This window comes from Sorex fumeus, unplaced genomic scaffold (assembly GCF_029834395.1).
Source record: "Sorex fumeus unplaced genomic scaffold, SorFum_2.1 ptg000002l, whole genome shotgun sequence".
Lineage (NCBI taxonomy): Eukaryota > Metazoa > Chordata > Mammalia > Eulipotyphla > Soricidae > Sorex > Sorex fumeus.
Window position 1 is genome coordinate 30,375,722 of NW_026606059.1, and position 16,180 is coordinate 30,391,901.

The window sequence follows — 16,180 nt, forward strand, 5'->3', positions numbered from 1 at the left end:
TATTTAATCTCTCAAATTGCCTTGTGATCACTTCTCTTGGTCAGCAATGTTTTCTCACAGCTTGGTATATTTTGTTTTCTTTTTTTAAAACAAATACTAACATGATTGTAACAATGCCCACAATATCTGAATGATAATTGATATGTCATTAATAGACATTAAATTTTCTCTTTGTTTAAATCAATTACCATATAAAAGAAACATCCCTTATACCATCTTTTATTGAGACAGTTACTCTGAAGATATTAAGTCTGAATATAGCATTTCACTGGAGTACCTGGAGTTTGGGAGTAAGCTATAGAGTTTAATAGTGAAACACAGGGGTATTTACTTTAAGAACATTGAAGATATTTTGTATATTTTAATGATGAATTCAATACCTTAAATTTTTGTCAAAATCCATATAACTTCATGCATTAGAATAAAATAAAACGGTGAAAGTAAATAAAAAAACATAAACCTGGTGGTGGTGTGATCACATAATGGAGAAAAAAAAAATCCAATGGTCTGGAGTGATAGCAATAGCTGTAGGGCATTTGCCTTGCACGCAGCCAACATGGCCGACCCGAGTTCGATTCCTCCGCCCCTCTCAGAGAGCCCGGCAAGCTACCGAGAGTATCTCGCCCGCACGGCAGAGCCTGGCAAGCTCCCCGTGACGTATTCGATATGCCAGACACAGTAACAACAAAGTCTCCAATGGAGACGTTACTGGGCCCGCTCGAGCAAATCAATGATCAACGGGAGGGTCTTTTACCTTTTTACCTTTTATTAATGCATTACAGGTATGTGAGATAAACATTATTAAGCGAAAAGGTACAATCTAAGAAACTGTGAAAATGAGTAGTCTGAAAGACCAAGAGCGAAAGGAACTGTACATAAACATCATACTTTAGATGGCATTTTTTTTCCAGTGGGCATATAGGTTAACAATTCTGAAAACAATATATATATATATATATATATATATAATTGAATATGCCCGTGTATGTGTATGTGAACATATAATGCTTGTAGTTAAACAACAGGAAGGGTTTAAAATTGTCCATGCATAGTATGCGAGAGTTTGCAAACATCAGCATGAACTAGCAAGCAATCACTATTCAGGAACCTCCATGTACAACTACTTCTAGGTATTTCTATATATGTAGAATATTTATCACATAGTTGTCTTCTACTCTGAGAGTTAAAGGACTTAGACACAATGATACCTTTATAGCAATGATACAAGTACTTTCCATGTCTTGGTTTCTAATTCTTTTTTCCAGTAAATGCAATGGGCACTTGCAAAAATGACTGATTCTTAATTAACTTAGTTTTTAACTGAACAGTGAGATACATAGTTACAACATTGTTCATGTTTGGGTTTCATATAATGTCCCAACACCTATCCCTTCACCAGTGTATACATTTCCTACCACCAATGTCTTCAGTTCCATTCTCTCTCCCCCCACCTCTTCCACCACTTTGATGGGCACTTTCCTTCTCTCCTTCTCTCTCTCTCTCTCTCTCTCTCTCTCTCTCTCTCTCTCTCTCTCTCTCTCTCTCCTCTTGGGACTTACAGTTTGCATTACAGCTGCTGAAGGGTTATCAAGTAAATCCCTTTATTTACTTTCAACACTCAGTTTCTGTCCAAATTTATCATTTCCAACTATTATTGTCATACTGGTCCCTTTTCTATCCTAAATGCCCCTTAACCCCTTACACTCTGATGGCAAGCTTCCAACCATTGACCAGTACTCCTGACCCATTTTCCCTGGCCTTGAATACGATTTTTTATATCATACAAATTAATGCAGAAAATTACGGATTCTCGAACTGAACAGGAAATTTATAAGATGTACCTGAAGTATCTTGTAGTGCCAGAAAGTTAATGTTCATACAATGACAGCAATATGTAAAAGTGATAAAAGTGCCAACAAAAAGTCTTTCAGTGATCAAAGCTAGAATAAGTTGAACAATAAATGAATAACAATAGGATATTACATAAAGTATAATATAAGTATCTATAAGTATATTCTTTTAATAAATGATAAATAAATGTAAAAAGAAAACTTGCTATGCAAAAGGAACACAAAATATTTATGTAGGTATTCCATCCTTAAGGAAGTATAGAATAGGCTGATAATTCCTTAAGAATGGACTGTTTGGGGTGAAATTTTTTCCAATGTCAAAAGGGATAGAAAAACAATTTTATGATGAAGAAACATATCAAACACCATAGAAATCCAGGTGATTGAAGTCAACGTCAAAACCAATAAGTTATATTAAGAATATCCACCTATTTGATGAAGAAAGAATTTTTATTTAACTTATTTAAAAAGATATGAGATGAGAGAAAGGGAGAAGAAGTATATGTTCAAGAGAGAACACAGATTTCTCTACAGTAGAAAGAAGCAAAAAAAGAACAAAGAAACAAGGAGGTGGGATACTTATATAAGGGAGAACATTGTCTTGAAGAGCATGCCAACATGATACACCTTTAAAAATTAGAAGAAAATAAAATTTCATCTCTGTTTACCTTCTAAAATGTGTTAACTTTGTCTCACCATGAGAAATCACACCATGTATCAACTAAAGGGCAGATAATCAATAAGATATGTGACCAGTATCCTTCAAAATTGTTTTATAGATATAGAAAAACAAGTCTGAGAAATAATATAAAAGAGGAAAGCCTTAGGAGATACAGCAAATTTAGTGTTGTGTGCAGAAACAAGAACAGTACTAAGAGACTAAGGAAATTTTGATAAAGAATGGATGTAGGGGGACTGGAGAGATAGTATAAGGGTGAAGGTTCATGCCTTTTATGCAGCTAAACTTGGTTTGATCCCTGGTATCACACAGTCCACCACACTTGACTACGTGCAGGCTTGAAGTTTCCGAAAGACACCAGGGTGGCCTAAGAAATTCCCGAGAAGCTGAGCTGCTCTGACCCTCACGTTGAACCACCTGCCGATAAACTAAGGGATCCCTAGGCATCCTTAACATTGCCTTGGACACCAGAGAACTAATAAATAAAAATTAAATTACAGTTATGGAAAAAAAAGAATTTTATGAATAACAATGCATCAGTATTGGTTTATTCACTATACTGTATTAGCACAGCGGGTAGGGCGTTTGCCTTACAAGCGGCCAACATGGCCGACCCGATACTGTATTAGTATAAGAAATAATAAGAAGAATTCATGTACTAACTTTAATGATAATTTTGTAAATTGAAAATCACTCTGAAAATGTATAAGAATTGAGGCAGACAAAATACATTTCTTAAAAAGGATTTTCATTTTTCAAATAAAACAGTTTTATTTTTAGCACAAGCAACTCTTACAAAAATCTGACAACTGGATAAAAATTTAAATTCCATTCCACTCATAGAAGAAATGAAGTCCTTGACCTGAGTCTAGAGTTGTAGATTTCGTCTCAGTTCATGTGGGGTATTGACTTTTTCTGAACTAGAATAAAAGGTGAGCATTCTGGATATGATAATCTCGAGCCTATTCCATCTGGTAAATTCTGAGATCTGCATCCTTTAGTTTGTCAGTAAAATGTGAGGATACTAACCAAATAATTGCAAGGAAATTTACCAAATACTCAATATTGAGGGATATAATGTAAGTATAATTAGTGTTTTAGAATTTGATTATTTTCATCACTGTCACTGTCCTCCCGTTGTTCATCAATTTGCTTGAGCGGGCCCAGTAACATTGTGAGACTTGTTGTTACTGTTTTTGCCATATTGAATACGCCACAGGGAGCTTGCCAGGCTTTGCCATGTGGGCGAGATACTCTCGGTAGCTTGCTGGGCTCTCTGAGAGGGGTGGAGGAATCGAAGGTGGAGGAATCGAACTGGGATCAGCTAACCCGGCCGCGTGCAAGGCAAATGCCCTACCCGCTGTACTTATCAATTATTAGATTTGGTCTTGCATGATTATATTTAGAAAATGACATAAATATGCGAAGTCTTAAATTTAAAATCTCATATAAGTAAAAAGAACAACAGAACTAATGTTTTGAAATGTTCACATAGTAGAGATGGAATGATATTGCTGCATTTTTTAATGAAATAGAATACACAGTCTCTGGTGTTTAAAGAAAAATATTAATACCTTTTGGCTTTGAAAGATACAATCAAGTGCCTCTTTATATAAAACAAAGGTTTATATAAAACAAAGGTTTAAAGTAAACAAAAACTATCTTAAATTTAAAAGCACTTTTGTTATTAAAACATAATTTTTATTATTTAGTTCTCTGACCCAAATAATTAAAAATTCATCTTCAGAAGGAAAGCAAATTACTGCCAAGTCAGTTAGGTAACTTCTTCCCACAAGCACTTGGAACATTAAGCAATACTACAATTGGTTTCTGGTTCGATGGCTTACTTCTAGAGAGATAAATAGCAAGCAACTATTCTTTGTTTATTAAAAATTATATAAAATACAAATAGAGCATATTTATTGTTAGGTATCATAATGTAACCATTCTTTCAGTGGTTTCAAAAAAGCACATTAACAAAGAAGTGGGTGTGGATCTTCTCTCAGATGGAAGATCCATCCAATATCTCTTCTACTTTAACTTAAATAAATATGTACATAGATACAGACGTGTGTTACCCTAATCATTCTACAATAATATCATGAAAATCTCTCCTTCTATAAGTTAAATTATATTCTAAGTTCTGGGGAATTCATTCATTATTACAGCTGAAAAATTTACAAGTGCTGAGCTGTTGGAATGATAGATATAATACAGATATTACTATTGATACTTTAAATACTCTAGCCTAGTTTTCTCTTGAATAATGATAATCATGTAATGCACCTAGTTCCTTTGTCAGTGTATCTTTAAGATTTAGATCATTAGATTATTTATAATTCTATTTTGATGAGGTCAGGAAGCTAAAACCTTGACCATTTTTTAAAGTGACACCTGACATGTTCCTCTTTAACAATTTAGCCTATTTTTTAACAGAAATATTAAACTGTGTTTGAGCACAGTACAAACTCTTTCCTAATCCCAAGAGCAAAATCTGTGGGTTGTTTTTCAGAAGAAATGCCATTCATACTTTCTTTAAAGCACTTTCACAGTCAGTATACAAATGTCCAGGGACTAGAAGTTGTGGGAAATAGTGACAGGTCTCATATAGAAACCAGTTGCTAGCCTATACCAACATATCGTTTCATCCGCTAACAGAATGAGTGCTTTATAAGCTCTAGTAGTATTCTTATCCCACATGGAGAGGTTATATTTTTGATTCTCTAAATGCAATCAATCAATGATTTATGTCATGTATGGTTATGAAAGTTTAGTATGTTAAGTGTTGGGTGTAGTATGCGAAGATATTCTTTTGCTTAAACTTTCATCATGAGGTACTTTAATTTCAAGATAGTTAAATGAATTTTCTATTTGATTAAGTACAAGCACAAAACATGTTTCTATCTTCTGTAAAGGATTAATAATTTAACTGAAGTAACTTTCTGTAATATATTGGAAACATGCTGTATATAAAGAAAAAGAAATTTATCCTAACTTCAGATATATTTAATAGCATTTATAGACAAGGATTAAATCTATACTTGCATTAAGATTAAATTTTCTTTAAATAATCTATACACTTAAATTAATAAAGTTAGTACTATTTTGTATCTGATTAAAAGATACCTTATATTATCAATCTAATATTTATGATTTTTAGTAAATTGTATTTCACAGTCCATTTCTTTTGGGAATTGTATGAGTGAAAATTTAAAAACAGAGTAGAAATGCAACAACCTGTGAAACTTTAATTAGGAACATGACATTTAGGAAGAGAAAACAATATTGAAGTTAGAAAAATATGATAGATTGATAAAAGCATTAGAAAATAAATGTGAATAGATAAATTTATCTGACAAATTTACCAAACTATACTGTTTTGGGGGTTATTCTTTATTTTATTTCTTAATCTATTGTACTTGGTCGGTTTTCTCATGAAGAAAATCAAGGTTATTGGGTAAAGTCAATAAAAATTAACCCATTTTTCCTCCAGTATGCTCTTCTAGTTATCTGATTCTGTGGAGTCTTCAGGCCTTTAACTGACTTGAGCTATTTTATGACTAGTTTCTAGAAATGTATAATGTAATGCAAATAGATCTTCACATAAAAATGCAAATTATAAGTCAAATTCAACTGATTATTATGCCATGCATTTTTAGTAGTTTGACCAGTTTTTCCTACTATTTATGATCGACATTTGAACATGACTTATTTGAGTTGTTACTGAACTGTGTAATTTCACTGGCTCCCTCCTTAATGTGTTAAGTCAATCTTTGGTATGTGTTCATTTTGTATTTGCAATAGAACCATTAGTTTGACTTTTAAAACATGCTATCCTTTAAAAATGCATCCATTCTTCATAAATATCAACGACAAAACAGGCTTTCCTGAAAAATTTCTATATTTCCACCTTTCTTAAGCAGATTAAAACTGTGATACTGAATTACAGTTATTTAAACCCTAAAAATATGATCAAAAGGTAAATATTCTCTTATAGCAGAATACTGCCATGCATGTTCCTTCAGACATAGAATTAGAACGTCATGATGCCAGCAGTCACAGAATACAACACAAGAGAAACAAGACACATCAAATTTGGCATGAGAAGAGATTTGAAGACATTTTCTTGCATTGGATTGATACCCCCTTTCCACTTCAGATGGTACAGCTGGCAAAACCAACCTCAACAGATTTGGAAAAGGCTCGCCTGCTTAACATGCTTCTTTTCCTGTCTGGCACCCAGAGGAGATTGTGAAGCTGCCACTGACACCTTGAGTTAGTTCACACTCCTACACAGCTGCCTCTGACCTTCAACAACCAATTTCCTCAAGTTATGTGGAGCTACTCTAAACTCTTCTGAAAGTGTTTCTTAAACTTCTGCTTTAGTTTCTAGACCTTCATAGCTTCTTCGTCATTCAAGTTGACAATACTTATCTGCTGAAAACATTTTAAAGTGAAACATATTTAAACTTTCAAAATAAGAATTTTTTTCACCAGTTTATTATGATATGACTAGAGAGAAAACTTCTCTCCACTGCTCTAATTTTTTCTCTTAGTCCAACAATCATATAAGTAACATGTTGATGTTTAGAGATGTGACTCAGGGATGCTTTGCATGCCCTAAATCTGATTTCAGACACCAAAAATATAATTTAAAAGACATAGGAATATTAATAGGCCAAAAAATTGAATTACCTATGTATGGAAGTAAATCCTAAAGTAAACAGGGTCAGAAAATTGAGGAGTTCACAAGTGGCATAGGGACCTAAGGCTTCAAGGAGAAAAAAAGACTCAGATCACCCTTGGCAGTGTCTGGGGGACCATATGTGGTAACAGGAATCTAACTGGTGTCTTCTACATGCAAGGCAAGGGCCTTAACTTCAGTGCTATCTCCCTGGCCCTATTTTTAAATGAATATTAACATTATGATTAGAGTGTTTCATTTAGGCAGCATAGAATTTTTATTCCCACTTTGTATTTCAGATAAAGAGCATGTTATTTTATAAATCACCATTTTAAAGAAATATATAATATAAAATATCTCATTTTTAATTGATACAACATATATATACATATTATTCTGGGGAAAATTCCACATTAAAAATCGAAAGTATAGGATATAATTGCATTTTAGTTTTACTGTTAAAATCTCCTGAGTTCTGATTTAGATCTAAACAGAATTGTCTAAAGTAATGTGGTTATAATTCTGTCTAAATAAAAGACTGAATAAAAAAATGACAGAAACTTTGATCAGCAAAGCGTTGTTCAAATGTTAGCAAGAGATGTTAAATATATTAAAAATATAAACACTATGGTTTATTTGAGTTTTAGTGTATGCTAAATAAAAGCAAATGTTTGCTAGCTCGGTTTTTAACTTCAATGGTTCTAACATTTATGAATACTGTTCTTTAATATTTGATGAGTATATTGACATGAAGAAAGAGGATTCAAGTAAAATATGAACACAAGTCAGAAAAACAAAACAAAAACTATCACTTTATGGATCACACAGTTTCAAAAATTTTCTTAATATTACATGAATATGACTTATCTGAACAATTGTTTGAAATACAGCAACATTGGGTCAAAACAATAATACAGTGAGGAAAGCACTTGCTCACCCAAATTTGATCCCCAGCACCCTATATTGTTCCCTGAACCCTGCCAGGAGTAGTCCCGGAGCACAGAGAGAGAGAGGTAAGCCCAGAGCACTGCCAGGTGTGATTCCAAATCAACGATTAAAAAAAAAAGAAACACAACACATTTATTGTGAAACATAAAGAAATAAAAACAATGTCCAGTGGAAATTAATCATGAAACAATAATGCTAGTACTATTGTAAACCATGATATTTAATTAAGCACGTAGTTTTAAAAATCATCCTACTATCATAGAAGAAAATTTGTTTTTTAAAAGAACTATAGACTAAATATCAGCCAACATAAGAATAAAAACTATGTTGACACTGATTCTTAATGAAAAGTAGGACTTGCATAGGTCAATCTGCACACACATTTAAATTCTAACTAAACTCAGGTGCAAATTGCACATGCTAGAGAGTATTTTAATATCCCTACTCAATCCAAATTATTATTATTGAGTGTATATAAATAAAGAAAAGTTGAAACAGATATAAGTCTGAGAATTTTCCAAAATAATGGGTTTTCTCTAAAATTAACATTGGAAAGGACACTTTAGGGTAGAGTTAACAAAAATTAGCATGTTAACTGATCACACTGGGATATTTTGAGAATGCAGATTTTGATTAATTGGATCTTCTGTGAATCCCTAGATTTTCCAAATGAAGTCTATATTTTTAGTCATATCCAGGAACTGCCAAAATCGATAAAAAGACATAAAATCACCAACTTTATGTCACAGTAAACATTCACAATTGGGCGGAGCATACACATTTGCATCACACATTCATAATGAAAGAAAATAAGTATATTTTTCTTGATTAAGAACTATAAAATTAGAATAAGACTATCAAAAAGTTCTATAATCTGAATTAAGTCTAATTCCTATACTAATATCCAAGTCTTCTGTTTTTACAGTTCCACAGATCCACAGCATATGTCAAGGGACAGCAGGCACCCTTCTTGTGGACGTGACACACCATTTCCCTTTCCACAGCTGACTGGGGAACACTGAGCAAAGAAATTGAGCAACCACAAACTCCTAAAAGATTTTATTGGTGCCAGTTTCTCTTGGGCAACATTATTTACTGTATTCTATTCAAGTTCTGTATCAAATTAATTACATTGAGATTTAAAGTTGATATAACAAACAAACCCCAATATTTTCCCCTTGTGTATTTTGATTTTTCTAACCCAAGCTCAGAAAATTTGCCTCCATGTTTCTATTCTTTTCTTCCTTTTAGTCCTTCCCTTCCTTTTGTTAGCCATTCTCTTTGTTGTTGGAAAAACTCTCCATCTCTAAACAGAAGTGCAAACCAGATATTAAAATAGTGCTACTTAAAATAGTGCTAAGCAGTCTGTTTTCCTCTTCAAGTGATATTTGAGATCAAAATTAAATGTGGACATATAATTTGGAAGCAAATTTAAGCATGGAATAGCACTGCACTGTACACTGTCCTCCCCTTGTTCATCGATTTGCTCGAGCGGGCCCAGTAATGTCTCCATCATAAGACTTGCTGTGATGGTCTTTGGCATATTGAATACGTCATGGGTAGCTTGCCAGGCTTTGCTGTGCTGGCAAGATACTCTCGGTAGCTTCCCGGGATCCGAGAAGGGTAGAGGAATTGAACCCGGCTCATCTGAACATATACTAAAATTGGAACAATACAGAGAACCATGGAATAATTCTAAACAAATGTATAAACTACACAGCACACTTAGCAAGATATTCAAAAAAACTTTTGACTGGATTAAAGATATAAGAATAAGATATTTAGAGTATAAAATTCTGTTTTACTGAGATGCAGTATTTTTTTGAAATAATTTGGTACTTCGATGTCATCACAAATCAAAAGATTTCTCAAGAACCTTTACCTATAGTAGATTCAGATGGTAGCTTGAGAAATCATTGTGTTTTGTCTTCAATCCAAACATGTTTTAAAAATTAAATTTAGGTACCATGATCTTGAAAGTTGTTTACAATAGGCTTTCAGGCATACAATGTTTCCACTTATCATCAGAGCCCTCCACCAACATCCTAGTTTCCCTCCTACCGCCTAATCTGATTCCTGGCCAAATACATTTTAAACTTTAATTTTGTATATTTCCAAAATAAACCTCAGAACCTTAATGTTTCTTTTTTTAAACAAAAATCTGTCATGTACTCTAATTATTCAAAATAGCACTTTGCTTAGCTTAATGACTTTCACAAATAACATTCCTGATGAGCATTTGTTGCATGAATGATAGGCAATTGTGTATAGATTTTTCTTTCCTTACCAACAGTGATCTTGTCTTATTTTGCTGTGCACAGTTAATATTAAAGATTCTTAGCACTTATTCAGGTATCAACAAATGTTTTCAGTGAAAATATACATTACCACTTGGTCTGTGCACTGTGATTTTCACTTTCAATATGATTAAATTAATATACTGTATCTTAATACAAATGAGTATTAAAAATGTTTTGGTGTTATTTATAGTCTTGTTTCTTTGAGCACAACCTGTAAATGAATATAGACTGGCGACCTGACAGGTGTGAGGAGAAAGGCCAAAGGAGTTTTTTTATCCAATATAATAAACTGATTTTAGACTATGTTATTAAAAGACATCTTCATAACTTACTTCTTCTGTGTAGTTTTTCAAGGGCTGTCGTCCACTGGAGGTTTCACCCTAAAAGCAAAGGTGAAGAAAGGCTTAGTCAGGAGAAGGAGAGAAAAAGAATGAAATCATGGAGAATAGAAAAGCCACTTGAAGAGATAGTACAGTGGGTAGGGAACTTGCCTTATATACAGTTGACACAGTTTCAATAACTGGCATCACATATGGTCCTCAGAGCAGAAATGATCCCTAAGTGCAGAATCAAGAATAATCCCTGGGCACATCCAGTGTGACCTAACCTCTCCTCACCACAAAAAAGAAAATTTGGGGAGCAACTTAATCATTTATTATGCCCCACCACCTCAGTTGATAGTCTGTGGGATTAATAATTTGGGAATTTTAAATCTAAAGGAGATAGCAATTTTTTAAGATCACAATTTTTTTTTTTTTGCTTTTTGGGTCATACCCGGCAAGGCACAGGGGTTATTCCTGGATATGCACTCAGGAATTACTCCTGACGGTGCTTTGGGGACCATATGGGATACTGGGAATTGAACCTGGGTCGGCCGCGTGCAAGGCAAACGCCCTACCTGCTGTTCTATCGCTACAGCCCAAGATCACAATTTTTAAGTGACCTATATATTAGGTGAACAACCACCAAGAACAACCACCTATTCTTAGGCTAGAATTTTAAAGAACCATATAAATTTCATTTCTATGCTTTTAAATGTAAGGAAGTTAAGTCCCAAATTCTGCATTCTTTAAATCTGTGTGAAGATCTAACACAGCAACTTAAAATATTTTATGACAAGAGTGCATTTATTAGGAGCCAGGGTGATCATACAATAATAAGGTATTTGCCTTCCATACATCTGACCCTCATCAATCTAACCCTCATCAATCATTGGATACCTGATTCCTGTTAGATGTCACCCCTGAGCACAGAGCCAGCAGTAATCCCTGAGCATCGCTGGTGAAACTCCAAAACAAATATAGAAACAAAGAGTATAAATCATAAACCTGTTTATTTCCAAATGCTTTCATTCAGTTGTCCTTGTTTGCTATCAATAAATTTTGTTTTAATTGAGATTTTTCTAGCACTACACTTTTCAAACACTATAAGTAATGAAGACTTAGACAAATATAAATGAAAACATTACATTAAACATATATACCAATACCATCAAAATTGTCAAACTCTCATGCAACCTAATCAGAGATACATGGAAATAAATTCTGAGATGTATTCAAAATGATGTATTCAAAATAGAAAACTATGCGTATTAAAAGAGCATTACATAAGTATAGTATTTGTTTCTAACTTCTCAAGGATTTTCTTTTTGAACTTTTCAAGGACCTTCCTGTATATTTTATTTTCCTGGTTTTTCACTATAGCTGGAAAGTAAGACATTCCCCAGTTCAATAGGATACAAAAGGGACTTATAGCCAGGAAGGGCTGAATGAAGCACTTAAAGTCATGTAATTAGAAAAGCATTTCTGGGGCTGGATTTAATTTTGACACTTTTCTACCTTGTTGAAACAAAAATTTAAAAACTAGAAATATGAAATATTTAATTTAGCTTTAACAGAATTGTGATGTATACTCCAAAGCATTCAGAATGGTATTTTAAAACGTGTTCATGTAGAGACAAAAATTAAGATGCAAATAAGTTCTAGTATAGCTGAAAATTTATAAATCACATTATGATCTTATTTTTCTGAAATCAATACTTCCACTAGCAAAAAATTAATATGATATTATTTAAGAGTTTCCAAATGATTCAAGATTGTGGTATTGTTCATGGAAGAGAAAGTGAATGAGGTGGAATAGTTATATTTACTTAAGCAAAATTATTAGAATATATCAAATTCATATAAATCACCCAGCATGTGAGAAATTTAACTCAAAACAAATGACAAGGATTAGAAATATACTTCAGATAAACAACTTTTTAAAGCTAAATTTGCTATATTATTGTGCTTCATTTTTAGAACTAGCTTAGAAGAAATACTTTGGGCTTTTCCAATCTCATTCATCCATGTTCTCATCCCAAAGAACTTTCATTGCTAATCATGCTTTCTTTTTTTGTGTTGGTTGCTATGGTTAAAAGCATGAGGCAGCAAGCTACAGATTTCTTTTCTAGAGGAGCAAGCAACCGAGCCTTGCCTGCATAACCTCTGAACATACATGGGCTAGCTGACTTAGTAACATTCATGAGGAACTCAACAGAAAAGGCAATTTGTTTGCTTGAAGCATGAATATAAGTGTTCCAAATTTGTCCAGATACAGTCATTCGAAGACATAATGATAACTGGATTTTCTTAATGATCAAATAAAATTAACCACTCTCTGCATTGTAGGATATATTGACATATATTTGCTTCTTCTCATAGTGCACAGGGTTCTTTATGTACATATATAAATATACACTTATATACATGTACGTGTGTATATATACACACACACTGTAGATATGTAGAAAACCATAAAGCACAATTTGTTTCAAAGGCTAAACAAATTGGAGTTTGACTGCCCTTAATAAATCTGCCCTTAATAAATCACTGACATTGTTGGCACTGATGAATGGAGAACAGGAAGTAAAGGGCTAGGAAAAACGACAGAGGAAACAAATGCTGCAGAGGCAGTTACAAGTATAGCACAGGGCCCAGTAGGCAGAACAAGCAACCAAATGTCAGGATCTCTGTTTCTTAAGGTCAGAAGATAATGGCCCCAGTCAAGAGACATGTCTATTGAAGGATCTTAATTTTTTTAATATAGGACTATTGAAATGCTGATCTTCCTTCCCCCTTTGGTCGTGCTAATGAGATGAAATTCCTTCCAAAGCACAAAGCTACCAAATGAAATGAAATTCCTTAAAAGCACAAAGCTACCAACTTCAGTCATCCTTTACATAAATTTTTGTTCAAATTGAAATTACATATATCACTCTAACAACAGAATAATATTTTGGTAATCACCCCAAAATGAATCAATAATTCCCCAATGCGATTTCCGTGGAAAAGCAAAGCAAAGAAAGGAACTACAAGACAAGGAAACCAGGGTGTGAGAATGAAGGAAAGCGCAGAGTACACGGAAACTATGCCTTAAAGAAAGAAAAGCAAGAAAAGGTATTTCCTGAAATGTGGTTTCACTTACCATGACCATAGTTGAGATAGAATGTTTTTAATGTGAATTATAAAATATATTATGAACTCAGAGAAAGGGGAAAATGGTTGAAATGATTACGGCTTAACATATGATAGATATAAGATCATGGCTGTTAGGGATGAAATTTCTTTCCTCATTACTTTTCAGTGAAGGAAGCATTCTGAATGAGATGAAACAGCCTTGAGCCAGACATAACTAGACCACACTTTCCAGCATCCACAGCTATTTTTAATTACACCATTACGTTTTAAAAGTGATAGTCTATTAATCCTTAGGGAAAAATGCATACAACCTTACATTTTCATGAAGGCACATTTTTCATAAAAGTCTATCTCTATGTTGTTTTGTATTGACATCCTTTCAAGAAAGTTTCAAGAGAACTCTTCTTTCATCATAACAATCTTTCTTCACATCTTTTCCCAAACAAAACTGTTATAATCTGACATTGAGCATTTGATCCTCTTAAGCACCAGAGGTGTTTAGACCCTGAGAAGAATGGGAGTTTGAGATGAATGGCCAGACACTTTATGAATCCACAAAACCCATACTCATGATTAATGCCACAGTATTTATGAAGTATATATTGCATTCCATGAACAATTCTGAGTATAAGGACAAAGAGATGAACAAGAATTAATTCTATCTACAAAATGATTACCTAGAGGAAACAGGAACACTACAGGCCATCATAATATAGCATTGTAGCACTGTCCTCCTGTTGTTCAGCAATTTGATTTGAGTGGGCACCAGTAACGTCTCCATTATGAGACTTGTTGTTACTGTTTTTGGCATGTTGAATACACCACAGGAAGCTTGCCCGGTTCTGCTGTGTGAGACAAATACTCTCAGTAGCATGCCGGGCTCTCTGAGAGGGCCAGAGGAATCGAACCAGGGCTGGCCACATGCAAGGCAAACACCCTACCTATTGTGCTATTGCTCTTAATATATAACACAAAATGTTTGACACAGTTAGACCAAAATAATATGGGACAAAATAGAAGGAAAAACTGTAGCACTGTCTGTAGCACTGTCCTCCTGTTGTTCATCGATTTTATCAAGCTGGCTCAGTAACGTCTCTATCGTGAGACTTGTTACTGTGTTTGGCATATCAAATACACCACAGGGAGCTTGCCAGGATTTGCCATGCCAGAGAGATCCTCTCAGTAGATTGCCGGGCTCTATGAGAGGGGCGGAGGAATCAAATTTTGGCCACATGCAAGACAAACGCTCTACCCACTGTGCTATCACTCCAGCCCAGAAAGAAAAACAATTTTATGAAATAAATACTGTCACTGTCACTGTCCTCCCCTTGTTCATTGATTTGCTCAAGCGGGCCCAGTAACGTCACCATCGTGAGACTTGTTACTGTGTTTGGCATATCAAATATGCCACAGGTAGCTTGCCAGGCTTTGCTGTGTGGGGGAGATACTCTCAGTAGCTTGCTGGGCTCTCCGAGAGGGGCAGAGAAATAGAACTTGGGTCGGCCATGTTGGCCGCTTGCAAGGCAAATGCCCTGCCCGCTGTGCTTGCAAGGCAAATGCCCTACTCGCTCCAGCCCATAAAATAAATATCTAACAAATATGTAACAATAGTTATCATGAGCTGGGAATGATGTAGTAAATGGATACAAGTAATGAATGATGCAAAGTGGATAGAATAAAGCATCAGCAACTTATTTTTAAGCTTCACTTTAAAAATGTCGGCCAGCATTTGTGCCGCTTGGCTGATGTTTGGTGTTATTAAAACAATGTCATCAGCAAAGCGGAGGTGGTGTAATTGCCGACCATCTATCTTCACTCCCATTCCTTCCCATTCCAGTCATCACATGCTGTTCTCGAGGGTGGCACTGAAGAGTTTCGGTGAAATGGTATCACCCTACCAAACCCCTCTCTTGACATCAACGATCACTTCTTTGAGAATGGTGAGATCCTGGTAGTGAATCCGCAATACAGCTCACTGAGGATCTTGATGTATTGGGCTTGAATGCCCTGATTGGCTAGAGCTTCAATGACCGCTTCCGTCTCAACAGAATCAAAGGCCTTCTTTAAATCAATGAACATTAGACAGAGTGGCATCTTGAACTCTCGAGAAACCTCAATGAGTTTGGTTATTGTATGGATATGGTCAATGGTGCTGAATCCTTTGCAGAACCCGGCTTGCTCGCATGGTTGTCCTTCATCTAGTGTTCTGCCAATCCTATTTAGGATGACTCGAGTGAACAACTTGTAGATGACAGACAATA

The 16,180-nt window shown here is 34.5% G+C and overlaps 1 protein-coding gene across 2 annotated transcripts in view; it reads right to left on the reverse strand.

The window, feature by feature from the left end:
• The window catches only part of CUNH8orf34 (chromosome unknown C8orf34 homolog), a 339,451-nt gene that overhangs the window by 36,473 nt on the left and 286,798 nt on the right, over nucleotides 1-16,180 (reverse strand). For both annotated transcript variants that reach the window (XM_056108308.1, XM_056108259.1), the window contains exon 11: nucleotides 10,794-10,841. In XM_056108308.1, the coding sequence (XP_055964283.1) occupies nucleotides 10,794-10,841 (48 nt within the window). The remainder of the gene's footprint in view (nucleotides 1-10,793; nucleotides 10,842-16,180) is intronic.